Here is a 23,092-nt window from a genome sequence, read left to right on the forward strand (position 1 = left end):
CCATTTCTTTGTTCCCCATTATAAATTCACCAGAGTCTGACTGCAAGACGTTTGTCCTCACTAATCTTTTTCTCTTCACATAGCTATAGAAGCTTTTGCATTCAGTTTTTATGTTCCTGGCAAGCTTCCTCTCATACTCTATTTTCCCCATCCTAATTAAACCCTTTGTCCTCCACTGCTGAATTCTAAATTTCTCCCAGTCCTCAGGTTTGCTGCTTTTTTTGGCCAATTTATATGCCTCTTCCTTGGATCTAACACTATCCTTAATTTCCCTTGTTAGCCACGGTTGAGCCACGTTCCCTGTTTTATTTTTACTCCAGACAGGGATGTACAATTGTTGAAGTTCATCCATGTGATCTATAAATGTTTGCCATTGCCTATCCACCGTCAACCCTTTAAGTATTATTTGCCAGTCTATTCTAGCCAATTCACGCCTAATGCCGTCGAAGTTACCTTTCCTTAAGTTCAGGACCCTAGTTTCTGAATTAACTGTGTCACTCTCCATCTTAATAAAAAATTCTACCATATTATGGTCACTCTTCCCCAAGGGGCCTCGCACAAGATTGCTAATTAGTCCCTTCTCATTACGCATCACCCAGTCTAGGATGACCAGCTCTCTAGTCGGTTCCTCAACATATTAGTCAAGAAAACCATCCCTAATACACTCCAGGAAATCCTCCTCCACTGCATTGCTACCAGTTTGGTCAACCCAATCTATCGGTAAATTGAAGTCGTCCATGATAACTGCTGTACCTTTATTGCATGCATCCCTTATTTCTTGTTTGATGCTGTCCCCAACCTCACTACTACTGTTTGGTGGTCTGTACACAACTCCCACCAGTGTTTTCTGCCCTTCGGTATTCCGTAGCTCCACCCATACCGATTCCACATCATCCAAACCAATGTCTTTCCTTACTATTGCATTAATTTCCTCTTTAACCAGTAACGCCACCCCGCCTCCTTTTCCTTTCTGTCTATCCTTCCTGAATGTTGAATACCCTTGGATGTTGAGTTCCCAGCCTTGGTCATCCTGGAGCCATGTCTCTGTGATGCCAATTACATCATATCCATTAACTGCTATCTATGCAGTTAATTCGTCCACCTTATTGCAAATACTCCTCGCATTGAGGCACAGAGCCTTCAGGCTTGTCTTTTTAACACACTTTGCCCCTTTAGAATTTTGCTGCAATGTTACCCTTTTTATTTTTTGCATTTGGGTTTCCCTGCCCTCCACTTTTACTATTCTCGTTTCTATCTTTTACCTCTGTCTCCCTTTTATTTCCCTCTGCCTCCCTGCATAGGTTCCCATCCCCCTGCCATATTAGTTTAACTCCTCCCCAACAGCACTAGCAAACACTCCCCCTAGGACATTGGTTCCGGTCCCGCCCAGGTGCAGACCATCCGGTTTGTACTGGTCCCACCTACCCCAGAACCGGTTCCAATGTCCCAGGAATTTGAATCCCTCCCTTATGCACCACTCCTCAAGCCACGCATTCATCTGAGCTATCCTGCGATTCCTACTCTGATTAGCACGTGGCACTGGTAGCAATCCTGAGATTACTACTTTTGATGTCCTACTTTTTAATTTGGTTCCAAGCTCCCTAAATTCTTCTCGTAGGACCTCATCCCGTATTTTATCTATATTGTTGGCACCTATATGCACCACAACAACTGACTGTTCACCCTCCCTTTTCAGAATGTCCTGTACCCGCTCCGAGACATCCTTGACCCTTGCACCAGGGAGGCAACATACCATCCTGGAGTCTCGGTTGCGGCCGCAGAAACGCCTATCTATTCCCCTTACAATTGAATCCCCTATCACTATCGCTCTCCCACTCTTTTTCCTTGCCTCCTGTGTAGCAGAGCCAGCCACGGTGCCATGAACTTGGCTGCTGCTGTCTTCCTCTGAAGAGTCATCCCCCCCAACAGTACCCAAAATGGTGTATCTGTTTTGCAGGGGGATGACCACAGGAGATCCCTGCACTACTTCCCATGCACTGCTCTTCCTGTTGGTCACCCATTTACTATCTGGCTGTGTACCGTTTACCTGCGGTGAGACCAACTCGCTAAACGTGCTATTCACATCATTCTCAGCATCATGCATGTTCCAGAGTGAATCCACCCGCAGCTCCAGTGCCGCAATGCAGTCCATAGGATCTGCAGGCAGATGCACTTCCCGCACACGTAGTCGTCAGGGACACCGGAAGCGTCCCTGAGTTCCCACATAGTACAGGAGGAGCATAACACGTGTCCGAGCTCTCCTGCCATGACTTAACCCTTGTATTAACTTAATTGGGCAACAACAATGTTAAAAGGTTACTTACTGATAAAGAAAGTAATCGAAAAACTAATCATCTAATATGTAACTATATAGCAACAACATATAATTGAGGGTGAGAAACTCATAGAGCAATTGCAAAAATGGTAAATAGATGTCATTCAAAGCAATGGTTTACAGTACTAAAAATGGAGATTTTTTTAAACCTTTACGAGTAGCTACAGTATGACATGTTACTGCATTAAGTACATGACTAGTTAACAACAGTGATAGTTAACACTGTCTTGATACAGGGTCAAGACCCAAACTGGGTGTCGGTGTGCACCAAATGACACTTCTATTAGCACTATTCTAAACTCATGCCAGACGGTACTGAAGATGCCCAGTAAATGTTTATTAAGGCTTCCAATATAAGGCCCATTCTCCAGCACTACCATTTCTTACCTCAATGGGTACATAAAGTTAGTTCTTCCCCCAAATTGTATAAGTTTAAACAGTAAGAGCTGTCATATGCCTTAAAATGAAGGGTGTGAACTTCTAATCTCCTAAATCTACAGCAACATGTTCCCATTTAGATCTGATAATCACAATCTCTCCAGCTACTTGAATACAAGCACCTCAACAGGATTGTGTATGACATAACAACCAACATTGCAGATCACTCATTGTGGGAATATTCTTAGCCCTTGATGTGCAAAGAGAATTTAGTGCTGATGTATAAATTGTATTTCCACAATTTCAGCATTTAAAACAATTTGGTATGTTCTGAATCAGCCCAAAGCTTGCTCTGTTTATAATAATATTGCAGAAGCATTTATTGTTCAGATCTAACTTGTTTAGTTATGTACTATCAATTGCCAGGAAAAAAAAACATTAGCTGCATGTGGTACTACAGAATGATTAATGCAGTACTCCATTTAGTTCCTGTCAGAAACAAGACTTTAAAATAATTGCAATGCACTTTATAAATCTGGAATGTGCTAAAGACCTTGCAATAGGGCAATATTACGAGGGAAAAAAGTAATCAGTGCAACAATGTTTTGAATTTAAATTAACTGAATGGAAAGGTACACAATTTAACAAATACAAAGGCTTTCAGTGTTTGGCCCATTTCATTCAGAAATGTGATCAGTGAAAGGGGATTTGATGTTAACAATCAAAGATTTAACTGATGCTGTTTGTGCATATTAGTTTAAGTCTTTTGAAAATGTAAAATGTTTTAATGAAAAGATATGGAAATTTATAGTCCTGTTTCTTTTTAATCATCCCTCCTAATACCTCCTTCTTTGGCTTAGAGTTACTTTTTGTCAGATTACCCTTCTGTGAAGTGTCTTTGGATGGTTTTCTACATTAAATGCACTATATAAATACAAGTTATTGTTGCTTATACAAACGTTAACATATCCCTTCCATTGTAGTGCCAATGGGTAGAACTACATTGATCGAATGAGTTGTTACATCTATGCAGCAAAGAATGAAAGGCACACCACATTTACACTTAAATAAATCGTGTCCTATTTACAGGACATATTACATTTTTTATAACTCACCATTATTTTAATGGGGTGGGGGTTATAGAAAACTTTACACAACTGAAAGTATTCATGATACAAACAAATGTAAATATCAAATTTACTTAGAATTAATGCATTTTAATTTTTGTGAATACTCACCGACACTGAACATTAACCTGTTTGCAAAATGTGCATACTTGTTTCATTTCTGATGTAAAAGCGCAGCCATTTAGATTCTGGTATTTCTAGTGTATCTGTTAAAACTCCTGCAGTGTTAATGACTGTGTGCTCCTTTTTAGTCTACACCTTACAAGAATCCCTAGTTCATGTTTATTACAATCTATTCTTTTATAGAACTCGGTCAGAGTTATATTGTACTATCTATTCCCCTTCAGGTTTGGCTGACTCTAGCAGATCAGTATTTGCACAGTATCTCAATCGACTGGGAGAAGACTATGCGTTTTGCTTTTAATGATAGGAGCAACCCTGATGATGATTCCATGGGCATTCAAATTGTAAAGGTAATGCCCAATCTAACTGCTTCTGTTATGGCAAATCTTTCGCTTTCCTTTCCCCGGTGCTGCAGAACTGTGTGCGTGTGCGTTAGTAATTTTCGGAGCCCAGAAGAGCCGAGGGCCCAGGGGCAGCATGGGCCAGCCCACACTGCGATATGTGTGCACACTAGGTGCGTGCAGCAGAGCTGGTCTCCAGTCATCTTGGTTAATCCTTGTCACCGGAGCAAGACCTTTCTCTGTCAAGCCCGTGTGGTGGCTGGTGTGCAACAGCCACCACACTTTAAAAAAAATATCCACGCACTGGCATCTTCCACCCTTCAAGATGTAGTTCGGGATCTGGAATATTAGGTCCTTCATTGAAACACCTGTGAACTCATCCCTTTTCGGCGTGGAAGCAAGTCATTCTCATTTCAAGGGACTGCCTATGATGATGATGAGTCATTTACAAGTGGATATACTATACATCCAGGAGGACTGGGAGATACTGCCTTTGAAAAGTTTCATTTTTGACACTTTACTTGGTACATTTTCCAGTAGTTGAAGTGGAGTTTATTATATCCTTCATACAAGATAATAGAATCGGAGTTGAACAGAAAATAATTAGCTCTTGTATATTGTGGTGGTTATTAATAATGTGTGTATTAATTTCTTAACGCTTGTTACCGTGAGAAACTAGAGGCAATAAACTTGTTTAGGTTTTGTAATAATTCAATGAACAATTCCTTCTCCTGCTCATCACCCCGCGCCCCCCCCACCCCCCAACATCCATTTTGTGAAATAAATTTGATGCACATTGTTCTGTTATAAATTAATATTGTCTGCTACCATCAAAACAGTTTTACTGCAGTCATGGGTGGTCTGGTAGGGCTGCCTCTGGGGCTGTAGGATAAAGGAGAGCAGCAAAGAATGTAGGAGAGAGCAGGAGACACTCTGAGAAGAGAAAGGAGGAGGCAGGCACTGCACAGGAGGCCATATCCACAGCCGGTCTTCAGGGAGCACGTCTCCTACATGAACCTTTCTGAGGATCAATACCTGAGACACCTTCGCTTCACAAAGGAGGCTGTCGCCAAGCTATGTCACCTGCTGCAGCCACACTTTGAGTCTCGAATGGAGAACACTGCCTGTGGCTGTCAAGGTCACTGTGACCCTTAAACTTTAAGCCAAGGGCTCCTTCCAGGCTGGAGCAGATGACATCAGCAACATTTCACAGTTTGTAGTCCATCGCTATAACAGGGAGGTCACCAAAGCCCTCTACGCTAGCAAGAACAGCTATGCCTCTTTCCCCATGGATAGAGCAAGGTAGGACCAGAGAGCATTTGTCTTTGCCCTCATTGCAGGCTTCTCTAGAGTACAAGATCCTTCCTTGCGTACTCCCAATCACTATCCCTGGCATCTTTGTCAATAGAAATGGATTCAACACCTTCAACATCCAGCTTGTTTGTGACCACATGCAGTGCATCATGCTGGCCTGTGCCCACTATCCTGGCAGGATTCATTTAATCTGCACTAGTCCCCAATGCCACCTTTGTTACAATCAGGCCATCAGGTTACCGGCTGGCTATTGGACGACAAAGGCTTTCCCCCTTCAGATTTGGCTCTTGACTACTTTCAGGAACCTGGGCACAGCTGCAGAGCTGGCCTACAACAAGAGCCACGCTGTCACCAGAAAGGTCATTGAGCAGATCCTGCTGCCTGGCCCGTTTGAGAGGAGCTTTACAGTACACCTGAGTGGGTATCCAGATTTCCGCTCATATCTTGTATGTTCCATAACTTTGCCCATGAGCCCTTGCCACAACCTGGGCAGTAAGAAATGCAGCAGGAGGAGCAGCAGCATGAAGAGAAGGAAGAACAGCAGCAGCGGCAACCACCAGTGCCCCGAGCTGCCAGAGCTGTCTGAGAGCAGTTTATCGAAGAGCTCTTCACCTGAGCCATTCCCCACTTGCCCAAGACACCAACATCCCTGCAATCCTAATCACCATTGAACTTAATATCACCTTCCAATTGTCTTGCTTCAGTCTAGCCTTATGGGTCTTGCCCTTCCCTTCACTTACAAATCCAGAACCAAAAATCAAATTTATCAAACAACTCCATTTCATCTGTATCTAATAGTTAACAGAAATAGTTAAGAATCAGCCTTGTAAAAGCCCTTACTGCCTATCTTCTGTGCTTCTTTGCCTATCTTCTGTGCTTCTTTACCTATCCTTGAGCAGCTGTGGGCCGTGAGTGCCTGCATCTCGGCAAAGGCCATGACAGTTTGGCCCAGCTGGCTGCCTGGCACGACCAAGGACACTGACGTAGTGGGTAGTAGGGGAGCAGGCATGCTATCCCCGGCTATCTCCTGAGACTAGTGGAGTGAAGTGTGGTGCAGTGATAGTAGGAGAGGGAAAAGAAGTGGGGGGAGTATTGAGAGTTGTGAAGCTGGAGATTGTGGAGGTATGAGCAGAGAGTTAAAGAGCAATATTCTTACCTTGATATGGCCATTGAACTTTTTTCTGCATTGCAGCCATGTCCGAGGAGCTAAGTTTTTATAAATGGCGTCCGAGACGCCTGATTTCCCACCCCCTTCACACAAGCAGGCAGCCAATGAATAGCACGGGTAGCGCTGGCTATATACTTAAATCATTTTAATGAGATCCCAACATAAATGCAGTGTGCTGCCTGGGACCACATGTACAGTGTGTGCTGTGTCTGCCCCGCCCTCTACATGATCGTTTCCAGACGCAGTCAAATTTCTAGGTCATTTTTCCAACAAAAGAAAACGCAATTGACGTGTAACATTTCCAACAGCTGTACGTTCTTATGAAGACAAAAGAATTTCATGACCAATTGATTGTCCTGGTATTCAAATTTAACCATGTTTGCTTACCTTTCAGTGTTTTTATTCGGCTGTCAAGATGTTATAGCTGCACATTTGTGTTCTATTAACACCCACTATAACTCCAGGTTACCTTATCTGGAAAGAAAAACATTTAAAGGATGTCAGGGTATCCTAACAACAGTGCCCTGACATGCCGTATGTTGCCATGGCTACTGCTACAATACACGTATCAGTAACTGCACAAATAAAGCAGAATGCTGATGGGATACCTTAGCTGTATTGGATGCACATTTAAAATTTATTCTGAAGAGAATAGGTTTTCTGCAGTACGTGAAAGATGAAATGTACTGACATCAATCGGAAAATTCAAACAAATTCTCTTTGAATTTGCTTCAGGGATATCAATATAACCATAGTTACTAAATTTACTGTTTTTTAAAATGTGTTCTTGAGATGTGTGTGACCCTGGCAAGGCAGCATTTATTGCCCAACCCTAGTTGCTCTGAGGCCATTAAAAATCAACCACATAGCGGGTAATTTTAACCGCATCAGCCCGATGAGAAACTGACAAGATTGAATTGTCTGCCATCTTACTCTTGGCCCAATTGTACTGTCTACAGGGCAGATTGAGTGAAACTTGGAATTACCTGTTCAATTGTCAATCAAATATCCAATGGATTAAAAGTTAATTTGTTAAAAGTAGTCAGTTAGTGCCAAAGAGCAATTTAGAAATCTAAACAATCTGTTTGAAAGGGACCAACTCCAAACTAGCATGCACAGAAAGAAAACTTACATTTATATACCACCTTTCATAACTGCAGAATGCCCCAAATGCTTTACAGCCAATTCATTACTTTTGAAATGTAATCACTGTACACAGCAAGGTCCCACAAATAGCAGAAACACTGTTTTGGTGGTATTGGTTGAGGGATAACTGTTGACTAGGACACTGGGAGGACTCCCTTACTCTTCTTCAAATAGTATCATGGGATCTTTTCCGTTCATTTGAGCAGGCAGATCTGGCCTTGGTTTAACACCTCATCCAAAAGATAGCAACTCCAATAATGCAGCACTCCCTCAGTACTTCATTCAACTATCAGCCTATATTATATGTTCAAGTTTCTGGAGTGGGGCATGAACCCCTGACCTTCTAACTTGAAGGCAACAGTGCAGCCACAATACATCTCCAGAGGCTTCTACAGTTTGCATTAAAGTTCTGTCACAGCAATACTGCTGTCGGCGCTCCCGCAGATCAGTGCAAGTTACGAGGCACAGCTCCATGTGAGTAGCAAGCGGCACAATGAGAGAGGCTACTGCTGTCCTCTATCAGGTTGACAGCATTCCTGCTCCCCCACCAACTCCTCAACCTATGCCCGTCCTTGTGCCAAAAGGCAGCTGGGGTGGACTGCCCTGGCAGTAGCCAAGTTGTTGCGGTCTGCAGACAGGCCCTCTCCGGTTTGAGCTTCGGTGACCACAGCTATCGCAAGCGCCTTCATGGGAGGCTCAGCAAGCAGACTTCCACCTCTCGTACTGAAGCACTTGGGTAGCACTGTGTAGGAGCAGTACAATAGGTCGGAGAGCACTAAAGTCAGGTACTAATGGATTGCATCAGGGTGATCATTACATTAGTTTCTGAATGCGTTGATGCTCATTTTCATTTACAGTTTTTATGTCATTTTTGGTGTGCAGAGTTTCAGTATGTGTTGACCATGCAATGTGATTTGATTGAAAGACCCACACTGTTGTTTGGGTTGAGTGCAGTCCTAATGCTGGTAGAGGAACTCAGATTATATTAGGAAAGATTGATGGTGCTAGGAAATTAGTTAGTTAGTTGAAGTGCTCTTTGATGAGCTGCGATTGAAGAGCTTGCAGCTGGCAGGATAAATGAGCCTTGCCCTTTTTCATCATCCTCAGTGGCTTCCTGTTCTTCATGTCTTCCTCCACAGGTGGCTTGATGGGTGGCCCCTTTCCATGACAAAGTTGGGGAGCTTACAGCAAACCTACAGACTCTCTGTGGCATCTATTGCAGAATGCCTCCAGGCTTATCCCTGAGGATACCGATGATTTGCTGTATCAGGGCTCTGATAGAGCTTTGATTATATCTCATCTCTGCGTCTGTGCACAGGTTCCTTACAGGTGTCATGAGCCAAATCTGCAGGGGGTAGCTCTTGTCTCCAAGCAGCTAGCCTCTTACCTGATGATCTGGGTAAAGCCAAAAGCAGAGTGCCCATTGACACCACTGCGTCAGCCAATGAGGTGCACTGTGGATGCGGGGCAGGACATGCGGCAAAACTTAAACAAAGCCTACTTACTGTGCAAACAGAGTCTGTTTAACAGCACAATGCAGCTAACAGTCTACAGAGGCTACTTAAAAACGTTTCTACAAAATACAGCAAACCGAAATCCTGAACAAAACTGCAGCCGCTTCTCCTGATAAAAGTCGGGTGATTTCTCCAGCAAAATTGCAGCGAGTGGAGGATAGTTACAGACAAATTATATGCGTAAAATCAATCCCAGTCACTTACAGCAGTGAGGTAGTGAGGTCCCCAGGTGTGATTGATGGGAGAGTTACCCAATCATCTCATTCTGGCCAGGACTAGTGGTGTTACTATATGCAGCCATAAAGAGAGGGGAATTAAGGACTGGCGCAAGATGAAGGCAGGATGACTGCTGCCAGGATACCTGGGACAGACCTGCATAATGCATTGCAGTCAAGACACCAGCCGCACATTGAGCAAGAAGAAGCACTTCCTGTTGATGTATACTCCAGGGTGTTGTGATGGAGCATGCAAGGCTGTGTGTGTACAATTAATGATCCCGGCACCTGAGGAAAGCCTGAAATCCTGGCAAAGCCCAGAGCCCTTTCTTCCTGCTTCATAGCCTCGATAGGGAAAGAAAACAACTTATTGGCTCGGGTGAAGAGTGTATCCGTCATGTGCTTGATGCAGCCTTGAATAATTGACTAATGTTGCAAATGTCACCTGCTGTAGCCTGGAATGATCCCAAGGCATAACAGTTCAGAACCACAGTGACTTTCAGAGCCACCATCAAGGATGAGCATGACTTGGTGCTGGGCTGCAGTGAGTGCTGCAGTAGGTGACATAGCTCTCTGTAGGCTTCCCTGCAGACCAGAGTCTCCTCACAAACTGCTTCTTGCTGAACTGCAGACATGAAGTTCATGGGCTGTACACTTTAGTGGGATAAGCGTCCTTTCTTCTGCCTTATGTCTCTGCAGCTACAGGTTTGTGGACACTTGCCACCTCCTCCTCTAACCACAATGGCATTCTAATTACCAAAACCATAATGCCAACTGAAGTTTGCAGAAGCCCCTGATCACAATTCCAGTCTGAACTCAGCCAGATAACTCTTTGGAAAGTTTAATGTCAGCTCTAATGCCAATATAGCCAAAAGAGCAAAAACAGCATCAGCAGCCAAAATGATCAAGCCACTGGTTTACCTAAGAGCAGCTAATGATCCCTTTAAATAACTCTGGAAATTAAGCCCTCTCGACTGTTCCCACCCACAATTTGTAAGTCTATTGCAGAACTGACAAATAGTACACTAAAGTGGTTGAAAGTGTCATTTGGGTCCTTAAGCAAGCGCAGGGCCCTCAGTTTCATTTCTGAAATAGGTCCTAAACCTATTTCAGGTGGACACGCTGGACGCCGAAGAAGAGGCCCATCCCAAAATGGAATTGGGCGCACTTTCAGTGGGGAACGGGTGGGAGAGACCGTAACCTGATTTCGAGAGTCTTAGTGCTCAATTTAACAATGTAAAATGGGCGAGCGCTACTTAAAAATTGCTCTCTGTGTTCCTTTAATATTTTGTTAATGTTAACACATCTGCCCAATTTCCGAAATATGTATAATGGTAGGAATTGAAAATCTATAAATATCAAGTCTACTGTGCATTATTTAAAAAAAATCTACAAACGAGTTTACTAACAAAGCCGTTACAGATTTATTAACACTATTGTACAGAGAACACACCATGGTTCATGAAATGATCATTGTTCTAAACCCCTCAAGATGAGGGTGTAGAATGTAGATGAAGATTCATTTATACTTAGAATTGTTTGTTTCAAGGATCTTCACAGAACAGGTTGCAGTTCTTACTGTGGGCAGGAGGCTGAGCAGGATCGTGTGGTGCTGAAGCGAGTCCTCCTTGCATACGCTCGATGGAACAAATTTGTCGGCTACTGCCAAGGTTTCAATGTACTTGCTGCACTCATATTGGAAGTGATGGAAGGAAATGAAGGAGATGCACTGAAGGTAAGTGTAACGATGCAGAACAAGTTTGCTGATGCACTTAAAGAAAGAATTAATTTGCATTTATATTGTGCTCCTTCACATCCATGGGAATTCTATTTGCATTGATAAACAATTGAATAGAATTGCTGCTGAGTTCTACTTAAGTCAGATAAATCAGTGATAAGCCATAGAGACATGATAGGGTTCCATTCAGAACCTTGTTTTCTCTACAGGCTACAAGGTACACACATCAATATTTGCATATATATACTCCACAGGTGATTAGATTGCACTGGAACCCTGGCTAATAATCTTCCCCACCCCTTTATTTATCCCCTACACAGGGCTGCTTTAGGGCTCCTACTGGCACTTTAGTCGGAGATTGGCACCCCTACTGCTGCCTCTGCTCAGATCAACTAATTTACCACAGACAAGGGATTAAACCTGTCACCTTCCTGGTCTGTACAGCTCAGCACCACACTGAGTGGTAGAAACATCTGTCAGCATTGGGCAATCCTTGATGTGAGATTTTCGGTCATTAGTTAGATATCGTCTCACGCAAATAACAGTGCTTGTTTAAAAGTGGGAAGCTGTATTTACATTAGTGCTTTAAGTACTTTAATCATAGAATCATATAGTACAAAAGGAGGCAATTTGGCCCATCGTGCCTGTGCCGGCTCTTTGAAAGAGCGATCCAATTTGTCCCACTACCCTGCAAACTTAATGGCCCATAATTTGTGGTCAGCGACGAAGCAAAGGCATTCACCTTTGGCCCGAAGAAAGCTTCCCACAAAGATCTGCCTTTTCCGATGTTCAATTGAGATGAGTGCAGTGTAGTGGAAAATCCATAGTGCGAGCTGCTGTGACATCAACAAGCTGTCTAAGCAGCCAATCACAATGCAGAATTCTCACAGACCGGGAACAAGGAAGTGAAGAAGCTCCTTTTATTCTGACTTTTTAAAAATGTTATAGAGAGCAAAACAAAGATTGAGGTTGTCAATGGAATAAAGGTAAACCTGAAATAAAGATAACAGACTTTAAAAAAAGACACTAACAGCGATATTACCGCGTGAGAGCCAAAGTTTTAGTCAGTTTCCCTGATTACACTGATTGCCGGCTATGTGGCAGGGGTTATGGGGGGGGTGTGGTGGGCACAGCACAGCCAGTGTCAGAACAGTGAATGACAGACCGCAACTTCAGGATATCCGCATTAGGATGCGCTTACGCTACATCCTGAAGTTATATACAGTTTCAAAGGGATAACATTGTTCGTTCGCTGTTATTACCCACTGCAAATTCCGGGCCAATATAAATTTGCAGTCCTATTGTAACTTCTTGTCCGGGGTCGGAGGCCTATAAAAGGCCCAGCGGCAGCGAGAGGCAGCGGCAGTTGGTGAGGCGAGAGTCCAGGGTCGGAGGCCTATAAAAGGCCCAGTGGCAGCGAGAGGCGGCGGCAGTTGGTGAGGCGCGAGTCCGGGGTCGGAGGCCTATAAAAGGCCCAGCGGCAGCGAGAGGCAGCGGCAGTTGGTGAGGCGAGAGTCCGGGGTCGGAGGCCTATAAAAGGCGTACTTGTGCAGCTACAGGGAGAAGGCAAAAAAGAAGTAGAAAGAAACAGAAAGGTGATGTCACAGCCAAGGGGGTAAGTGATTGGCTGGTGATTGATGAGTAGTTTTTCTTTTTTCTCTTCTATAACAGTGAGTAAACTTTAGCATTGTTGTTGCTTATTTAAGGGTTAAGTCATGACAGGAGAGCTCGGTCGCTTGTTATGCTCCTCCTGTACCATGTGGGAACTCAGGGACGACTCCAGTGTTCCTGACGACTACGTGTGCGGGAAGTGTATCCGCCTCCAGCTCCTGACGGACCGCGTTGCGGAGTTGGAGCTGAGGGTGGATTCACTCTGGAGCATCCAGAATGCTGAGTAGCACGTGTAGCGAGTTGGTCTTACCGCAGGTGAAGGGTCCACAGCCAGATAGGGAATGGAAGACCAGCAGGAAGAACAGTGCAAGGAAGGTAGTGCAGGGGTCCCCTGTGGTCATCCCCCTGCAAAACAGATACACTGCTTTGAATACTGTTGACGGGGATGACTCATCAGGGGAGGGCAGCAGCAGCCAAGTTCATGGCACCGTGGCTGGCTCTGTTGAACAGGAGGAAAAAGAGTGGGAGAGCGATAGTGATAGGGGATTCAATTGTAAGGGGAATAGATAGGCGTTTCTGCGGCCGCAACCGAGACTCCAGGATGGTATGTTGCCTCCCTGGTGCAAGGGTCAAGGATGTCTCTGAGCGCGTGCAGGACATTCTAAAAAAGGAGGGAGAACAGCCAGTTGTCGTGGTGCACATTGGTACCAACGACATAGGTAAAAAAAGGGATGAGATCCTACGAAACGAAATTAAGGAGCTAGGAGCTAAATTAAAAAGTAGGACCTCAAAAGTAGTAATCTCGGGATTGCTACCAGTGCCACGTGCTAGTCAGAGTAGGAATCGCAGGATAGCGCAGATGAATACATGGCTTGAGCAGTGGTGCAGCAGGGAGGGATTCAAATTCCTGGGGCATTGGAACCGGTTCTGGGGGAGGTGGGACCAGTACAAAGCGGACGGTCTGCACCTGGGCAGGACCGGAACCAATGTCCTAGGGGGAGTGTTTGCTAGTGCTGTTGGGGAGGAGTTAAACTAATATGGCAGGGGGATGGGAATCAATGCAGGGAGACAGAGGGAAACAAAAAGGAGACAAAAGCAAAAGACAGAAAGGAGATGAGGAAAAGTGGAGGGCAGAGAAACCCAAGACAAAAAACAAAAAGGGCCACTGTACAGCAAAATTCTAAAAGGAAAAAGGGTGTTTAAAAAAACAAGCCTGAAGGCTTTGTGGCTTAATGCAAGGAGTATCCGTAATAAGGTGGATGAATTAACTGTGCAAATAGATGTTAACAAATATGTTGTGATTGGGATTACGGAGACGTGGCTCCAGGATGATCAGGGCTGGGAACTCAACATCCAGGGGTATTCAACATTCAGGAAGGATAGAATAAAAGGAAAAGGAGGTGGGGTAGCATTGCTGGTTAAAGAAGAGATTAATGCAATAGTTAGAATGGACATTAGCTTGGATGATGTGGAATCTATATGGGTAGAACTGCAGAACACCAAAGGGCAAAAAACGTTAGTGGGAGATGTGTACAGACCTCCAAACAGTAGTAGTAATGTTGGGGAGGGCATCAAACAGGAAATTAGGGGTGCATGCAATAAGGGTGCAGCAGTTATAATGGCTGACTTTAATATGCACATAGATTGGGCTAACCAAACTGGAAGCAATACGGTGGAGGAGGATTTCCTGGAGTGCATAAGGGATGGTTTTCTAGACCAATATGTCGAGGAACCAACTAGAGGGGAGGCCACCTTAGACTGGGTGTTGTGTAATGAGAGAGGATTAATTAGCAATCTCGTTGTGCGAGGCCCCTTGGGGAAGAGTGACCATAATATGGTGGAATTCTGCATTAGGATGGAGAATGAAACAGTTAATTCAGAGACCATGGTCCAGAACTTAAAGAAGGGTAACTTTGAAGGTATGAGGCGTGAATTAGCTAGGATTGATTGGTGAATGATACTTAAGGGGTTGACTGTGGATGGGCAATGGCAGACATTTAGAGACCGCATGGATGAACTACAACAATTGTACATTCCTGTCTGTTGTAAAAATAAAAAAAGGAAGGTGGATCAACCGTGGCTATCAAGGGAAATCAGGGAAAGTATTAAAGCCAAGGAAGTGGCATACAAATTGGCCAGAAATAGCAGTGAACCCGGAGACTGGGAGAAATTTAGAAATCAGCAGAGGAGGACAATCGGTTTGATTAGAGCAGGGAAAATGGAGTACGAGAAGAAGCTTGCAGGGAACATTAAGACGGATTGCAAAAGTTTCTATAGATATGTAAAGAGAAAAAGGTTAGTAAAGACAAATGTAGGTCCCCTGCAGTCAGAACCGGGGAAGTCATAACGGGGAATTAAGAAATGGCGGAACAATTGAACAAGTACTTTGGTTCGGTATTCACTAAGGAGGACACAAACAACCTTCCGGATAGAAGAGGGGTCAGAGAGTCTAGTAAGGAGGAGGAACTGAGGGAAATCCTTATTAGTCGGGAAATTGTGTTGGGGAAATTGATGGGATTGAAGGCCGATAAATCCCCAGGGCCTGATGGACTGCATCCCAGAGTACTTAAGGAGGTGGCCTTGGAAATAGCGGATGCATTGGAAGTCATTTTCCAACATTCCATTGACTCTGGATCAGTTCCTATCGTGTGGAGGGTAGCCAATGTAACCCCACTTTTTAAAAAAGGAGGGAGAGAGAAAACAGGGAATTATAGACCAGTAAGCCTGACATCGGTAGTGGGTAAGATGATGGAATCAATTATTAAGGATGTCATAGCAGCGCATTTGGAAAGAGGTGACATGATAGGTCCAAGTCAACATGGATTTGTGAAAGGGAAATCATGCTTGACAAATCTTCTAGAATTTTTTGAGGATGTTTCCAGTAGAGTGGACAAGGGAGAACCAGTTGATGTGGTATATTTGGACTTTCAGAAGGCTTTCGACAAGGTCCCACACAAAAGATTAATGTGCAAAGTTAAAGCACATGGGATTGCGGGTAGTGTGCTGACATGGATTGAGAACTGGTTGTCAGACAGGAAGCAAAGAGTAGGAGTAAATGGGTTCTTTTCAGAATGGCAGGTGGTGTCTAGTGGGGTACCGCAAGGTTCTGTGCTGGGGCCCCAGCTGTTTATTAACTGTACATTAATGATTTAGACGAGGGGATTAAATGTAGTATCTCCAAATTTGCGGATGACACTAAGTTAGGTGGCAGTGTGAGCTGCGAGGAGGATGCTATGAGGCTGCAGAGTGACTTGGATAGGTTAGGTGAGTGGGCAAATGCATGGCAGATGAAGTATAATGTGGATAAATGTGAGGTTATCCACTTTGGTGGTAAAAACAGAGAGACAGACTATTATCTGAATGGTGACAGATTAGGAAAAGGGGAGGTGCAACGAGACCTGGGTGTTATGGTACATCAGTCATTGAAGGTTGGCATGCAGGTACAGCAGGCGGTTAAGAAAGCAAATGCATGTTGGCCTTCATAGCGAGGGGATTTGGGTACAGGGGCAAGGAGGTGTTGCTACAGTTGTACAGGGCATTGGTGAGGCCACACCTGGAGTATTGTGTACAATTTTGGTCTCCTAACCTGAGGAAGGACATTCTTGCTATTGAGGGAGTGCAGCGAAGGTTCACCAGACTGATTCTCGGGATGGCGGGACTGACCTATCAAGAAAGACTGGATCAACTGGGCTTGTATTCACAGGAGTTCAGAAGAATGAGGGGGGCCTCATAGAAACGTTTTAAATTCTGATGGGTTTAGACAGGTTAGATGCAGGAAGAATGTTCCCAATGTTGGGGAAGTCCAGAACCAGGGGTCACAGTCTAAGGATAAGGGGTAAGCCATTTAGGACCGAGATGAGGAGGAACTTCTTCACCCAGAGAGTGGTGAACCTGTGGAATTCTGTACCACAGAAAGTTGTTGAGGCCAATTCACTAAATATATTCAAAAAAGATTTAGATGTAGTCCTTACTACTAAGGGGATCAAGGGGTATGGTGAGAAAGCAGGAATGGGGTACTGAAGTTACATGTTCAGCCATGAACTCATTGAATGGCGTTGCAGGCTAGAAGGGTCGAATGGCCTACTCCTGCACCTATTTTCTATGTTTCTATGTTTCTCCTTATCACTGATATTCTTTTTATTAGTGACTGAGTTATATCCACTGTTAACTTCCTGAACAACTTAGTCTCGACCAGGAAGCATACACATCATCTTTAGCTCAAAAGCAGGTCGTATGAAGCCCCACCAAAAAAGTTCAACTTTTAATGTTAAACAGACCTCCATAGTCTGCCGTACCATCATTCATAAGAAATAGGAGCAGGATTTGGCCATTTGTTCCATCGAGCCTGCTCCGCCATTCAATAAGATCATGGCTGATCTGTTCATGGACTCAGCTCCACTTCCCTGCCCGTTCCCCATAACCCTTTACTCCTTTGTCACTAAAAAATCTGTCTATCTCTGCCTGAAATATATTCAAAGACCCAACCTCCACAGCTCTCCGGGGCAGAGAATTCCATAGATTTACAATCCTCTGAGAGAAGAAATTCCTCCTCGTCTCAGTTTTAAATGGGCGGTCCGTTATTCTGAGGTTATATCCCCAAGTTTTATTTTCCGCTATGAGTGGAAATATCCTCTCTGCATCCACCTTGTCGAGCCCTCTCATTATCTTATATGTTTTGATAAGATCACCTGAACTTCAATGTGTATAGGCCCAACCTACTCAACCTATCTTCATAAGTCAACACCCTCATCTCCAGAATCAACCTAGTGAATCTTCTCTGAACAGCCTCTAATGCAAGTATATCTTTCCTTAAATATGGAGGCCAAAACTGTACGCAGTACTCTAGGTGTGGCCCTACCAATACCCTGTACAGTTGTAGCAGGACTTCTCTGCTTGTATACTCTATTCCCCCTTGCAATAAAGGTCAACATTCCATTTGCCTTCCTGATTACTTGCTGTACCTACATACTCACTTACTGTGTTTCATGCAGAAGGACCCCCAGATCCCTCTGTACTGCAGCACTTTAAATTTTTCTCCATTTAAATTGTAATTTGCTTTTCTATTTTTACTGCCAAAGTGGATAACATCACATTTTCCTACATTATACTCCATCTGCCAGATTTTTGCCCACTCACTTAGCCAATCTATATCCCTCTGCAAATTTTTTGTGTCCTCACAATTTTATTTCCTACCCATCTTTGTATCATCAGCAAACCTGGCTACATTACACTCAGCCCCTTCATCCAAGTCATTAATATAGATTGTAAATAGTTGAGGACTTCGCACTGATCCCTGTGGCACCCCACTAGTCACTGTTTGCCAACCGGAAAATGATCCATTTATCCCGACTCTCAGTTTTCTGTTAGTTAGCCAATTCTCTATCCATGCTAATATATTATCCCCAACTCCGTGAACTTTTATCTTGTGCAGTAATCTTTTATGTGGCACCTTATCGAATGCCTTCTGGAAATCCAAATACACCACATCCACTGGTTCCCCCTTATCCACCCTCTCATTACATCCTCAAAGAACTCCAGCAAATTTGTCAAACATGATTTCCCTTTCATAAAACCATGCTGACTCTGCTTGATTGAATTATGCTTTTCCAAATGTCCCGCTACTGCTTCCTTAATAACGGACTCTAGCATTTTCCCAACAACAGATGTTAGGCTAACTGGTCTATAGTTTCCTGCTTTTTGTCTGCCTCCTTTTTTAAATAGGGACGTTACATTTGCAGTTTTCCAATTCGCTGGGACCGCCCCAGAATCCAGAGAATTTTGGTAGATTACAACCAATGCATCCACTATCTCTACAGCCACTTCTTTTAAGATCCTAGGATGTAAGCCATCAGGTCCAGGGGACTTGTCCGCCTTTAGTCCCATTATTTTACCGAGTACTACTTCATTAGTGAGAGTGATTGAATTAAGTTCCTCCCTCCCTATAGCCCCTTGATTATCCACTATTGGGATGTTTTTAATGTCTTCTACCGTGAAGACCTATACAAAATATTTATTCAACGTCTCTGCCATTTCCCCGTTCTCCATTATTAATTCCCCAGTCTCATCCTCTCGGGGACCAGCATTTACTTTAGCCACTCTTTTCCTTTTTATGTACCTGTAGAAACTCTTACTATTTGTTTTTATATTTTGTGCTAGTTTACTCTCATAATCTAGCTTCTGTCTTTTTATCATTTTTTGAGTCGTTCTTTGCTGGCTTTTAAAAGTTTCCCAATCCTCTGGCCTCCCACTAGTCTTGGCCACATTGTATTCCCTTGTTTTCAATTTGATGCCCTCCCTTATTTCCTTAGTTAGCCACGGATGGTTATCCCTTCTCTTACAGTCTTTCCTTCTCATTGGGATATATTTTTGTTGCGAGTTATGGAATATCTCCTTAAATGTCTGCCACTGCTCATCAACCGTCCCATACTTTAATCTATTTTCCCAGTCCACTTTAGCCAACTTGCCCTCATGCTTTTGTAGTCTCCTTGGCCCCAAGTTTCCACATGATTTGCTCCTGATTTTTAGGAGCAACTGGTGTAGAACGGAGTATCTTAGAAATCGGAATTCTCCACATTTAGTTTGCTTCAGTTCTAGTCAGGTAGAACAGTTTCACTTTGGAACAGAATTTTTTTTTCAAAAGGGGGCGTGTCCGGCCACTTACGCCTGATTTCAAAGTTTCGTGAGTGAAAACTTACTCCAAACTAACTTAGAATGGAGTAAGTGAAGATTTTTGTACGCTCGAAAAAACCTTGTCTACACTTTAGAAAATCAGGCGTAGGTTACAAATTAGGTGTAGGGAATGGTGGGGGGGGGGGAGGGGGGGGGAAGGGAAGTCATTAAATTCTACAATCAATCCTTAGTTATACTTCTACAAATATTATACAAATAAATCCAACCTGAATAAAAATTTATAAGCAAAGAAAATATTAAATAAACCATGTTCCTACCTGTGTGAAAGTGCTTCAGGCAGGCCTTTCATGTTGGAGAGGCAGCGGTGTGGCGTCAGTGTCTCGACGGTAGCGGCAGCAAGCTTCGAGCTGAGCTGCAGTGCTTGAGGCAGGCCTTCATTCTCTTCGTGGCTGGCCGCGAAGGAGCAGCACCGGACGGACCTGAGGCCATTCGGCCATGAGATATCAGCGGCGTCAGTGGCTGGCCGGCAGCCGAAGAATCAGCGGACCGATGTGAGGCCATTCGGCCATGTGATAGCAGCGGTGTCAGTGGCTGGCCGGCAGCCGAAGAATCAGCGGACCGATGTGAGGCCATTCGGCCATGTGATAGCAGCGGCGTCAGTGGCTGGCCGGCAACCGAAGAATCAACGCAGGACACACGCAGCTCATTAAGGTTCTTGAGGCCATTCGGCCACACTTTAGGGGCGGCGTCAGTGGCTGGCCAGCAGCCATTAAGAATCAGCAGCGGAGAGACATGAGGCCATTCGGCCATAGGATATCAGCGGCGTCAGTGGCTGGCCGGCAGCCGAAGATACAGCAGCAGCCTTCGAGCTGTGAGGGGGACTGAGGCCATTTGGACAGGGAGAGGCAGCCACATCGACAGTTTTATATTTAAATTTGCAGAATGGGTGCTGCATTGTCAACACCACGTATTATTGCAAAGTTGAATTGGCACTCTTATTTCTCCAAACACACTGTCCTTACTTTGCATGCACCAATGCAGCACCAGTTCTGCAAGTTTAGCAGTGAAAAGCTGAACTCACTGATTTCAGCAGGTGATTTATTCAGCAGTGCTGCTAAAAGCACTCCCTCACACACAGAAATATCAAAAAAAATTAAATTACAAGCCTTTGCAGGGGTCCAAGAAACAAATCTTCACTTTTTCTGCAGTATTTTTAAAAATGGGCGAGTGCCAATGTTTGTGTGAGACTGCGCGTGCGCGCACGCTCCAACGCGCACGCGCAGGGTTGCCGGCACCATGAAGGCTAATTTAAATTGTACCCGCCCCCTGCTACTTAGAAAATCGGCGCGAGTGTTAGGCTCTTCCCCCTGCTGCGATGAGCACGCCGCGCCAAGCAGACCGAGCTCGAGAATATCGGACTTTTTTTTAGGCGCAGTTTTCGGCGCAAAAAACAGGTGCCCAGCTCGGAGGTGCGCTGTTTTCGCCACGGCACGAAACTTGGGGCGCTTTATTTAAGCTTAGGATCCTGGTTTGAGAACCAACTTTCTCACCCTCCAACTGAATTTGAAATTCAACCATGTAATGAACTAAATTCACACTTTAATTATTGCAAACTAAAGATTAAAATGTGAGGATAACTCAGCTCTCCAAATTGTGACATGGAATGGTTTATATCAACCTGAGACTGCAGACAAGGCCTGAGTTTAACATCTCACCTGAAAGATGGCATCTCTGACCGTGCAGCACTCCCTCAGTATCACAGAGAAGTGTCACCCTACACTATCTGCTCAAAGTTTGGAATGAGGCTTGAATCCTGACCACCTGACTTGGAAACAAGAGTGCTACCACGAGACACGGCTGACACCTTAGTATCTATTCATTAAAAAACACCATTGTTGACCCGAGAACAATGCATCATGCACGCAGTTGAGTACCAAGTGCCTTCCTCAACTTCACACAGTGCAAGCAAACAGCAAAAACATGACTGCCGTTTAGATTGCTGTGAAAATGGGACCAATCTTTTATCCTTCAGAACAGCATAAACATGGCACTAATAGATTGTTCTCCTTTTCCTTCTCTTTTTATCATATCCTTTTTTCTTTCTTCTATCTTTTTTTCTATCTTCTCTGATCTCTTTTCTCACCTCTTTTTCTATGACCTTTTTTTAGTGCCTATTTTGTGACATTTCATTAAAAAATACAGTGACCTAAACTGAATCATGTATTTTGTCCTAGAAATGTCAGTTTTTATTAATTGCAGGCATTAATTTGTTGCTTTATTTCACCATGGTGTTGGAAGATTCAGACTTGTGATTTTATGCATACAACCATATAATATCCCCCAAATCCGTGCCCATCTTTCCCAGAACTCATTGTTTGAATCCCTCCAATCAGGAAACTGCTCTTACCAAGGTCACAAATGACATCCTATTTGACTGCGACAAAGGTAATCTAACCTTCCTCGTCCTTCTCAACCTGTCTGCAGCCTTTGACATGCTTGACCACAAAATTCTGCTCCAATGCCTCTACACAGTTGTCCAGCTGGTGGGACTGCACTCTCCTAGTTTCATTCCTATCTTTCCAGCTGTAACCATAGAGTCACCTGCAATGGCTTCTCTTCCTGATCCCACACTGTCACCTCTGGTGTTCTCCAAGGATCCAACCTTGGCCCCTCCTATTTCTCATCTCCATGCTGCCCCTCGATAACATCATCTGGCAACATAACGTGATTTTTCACATGTACGCTGATGATACCCAGCTCTACCTCTCCTCCACCTCTCTCGAACCCTCCAAAGTCACTGTACTATCAAACTGCTTCTCCGACATCCAGCACTGGATGAGTAGAAATTTCCTCCAATTAAATATTGGGCTGATTGAAGCCATTTTCTTCGGTTCACCTCATAAACCCCGTCCTCTTTCCACTGTTTTGATCTCTCTCTCCGGCAACTACCTAAGGCTGACCAAGTCTGTTCCAAACCTTAGTATCATATTTGATCATGAACTGAGCTTCCTACTTCATATCCATTCTATCACTAAGACCGCCCATTTCCACCTTCATAATATCGCCCGTCTCCGCCCTTACCTCAACTTATCTGCTGCTGAAACTCTCATCCATGACTTTATCACCTAGAGACTTGACTATTCCAAGGCACTCCTGGCCGGCCTCCCTAATTCTACCCTCCATAAACTTGAGGACACCCAAAACTCTGCTGCTCATGTGCTAACTCGCACCAAGTCCCACTCACCTATCTTCCTTGTGCTTGCTGACCTACATTGGCTTCTAGTTAAGCATCGCCTTGATTTTAAAATTCTCATCCTTGTTTTCAGATTCTTCCATGACCTTGTCCTTTCTTATCTCTGTAATCTCCAGCCCTTTAAACCCCTAAACCTCTGCGCTCCACCTATTCTGGGCTTTTGAACATCCCCGATTTTAATTGCTCCACCTTGGCAGCT

The 23,092-nt window shown here is 44.1% G+C and overlaps 1 protein-coding gene across 1 annotated transcript in view; it reads left to right on the top strand.

The window, feature by feature from the left end:
- Positions 1-23,092, top strand: part of tbc1d30 (TBC1 domain family, member 30) — a 115,140-nt gene that overhangs the window by 42,076 nt on the left and 49,972 nt on the right. The window contains exons 5-6 of the mRNA XM_070901603.1: positions 4,188-4,313; positions 11,211-11,396. Of these exons, the coding sequence (XP_070757704.1) occupies positions 4,188-4,313; positions 11,211-11,396 (312 nt within the window). The remainder of the gene's footprint in view (positions 1-4,187; positions 4,314-11,210; positions 11,397-23,092) is intronic.

The sequence above is a fragment of the Pristiophorus japonicus genome, chromosome 15 (assembly GCF_044704955.1).
Source record: "Pristiophorus japonicus isolate sPriJap1 chromosome 15, sPriJap1.hap1, whole genome shotgun sequence".
NCBI lineage: Eukaryota > Metazoa > Chordata > Chondrichthyes > Pristiophoridae > Pristiophorus > Pristiophorus japonicus.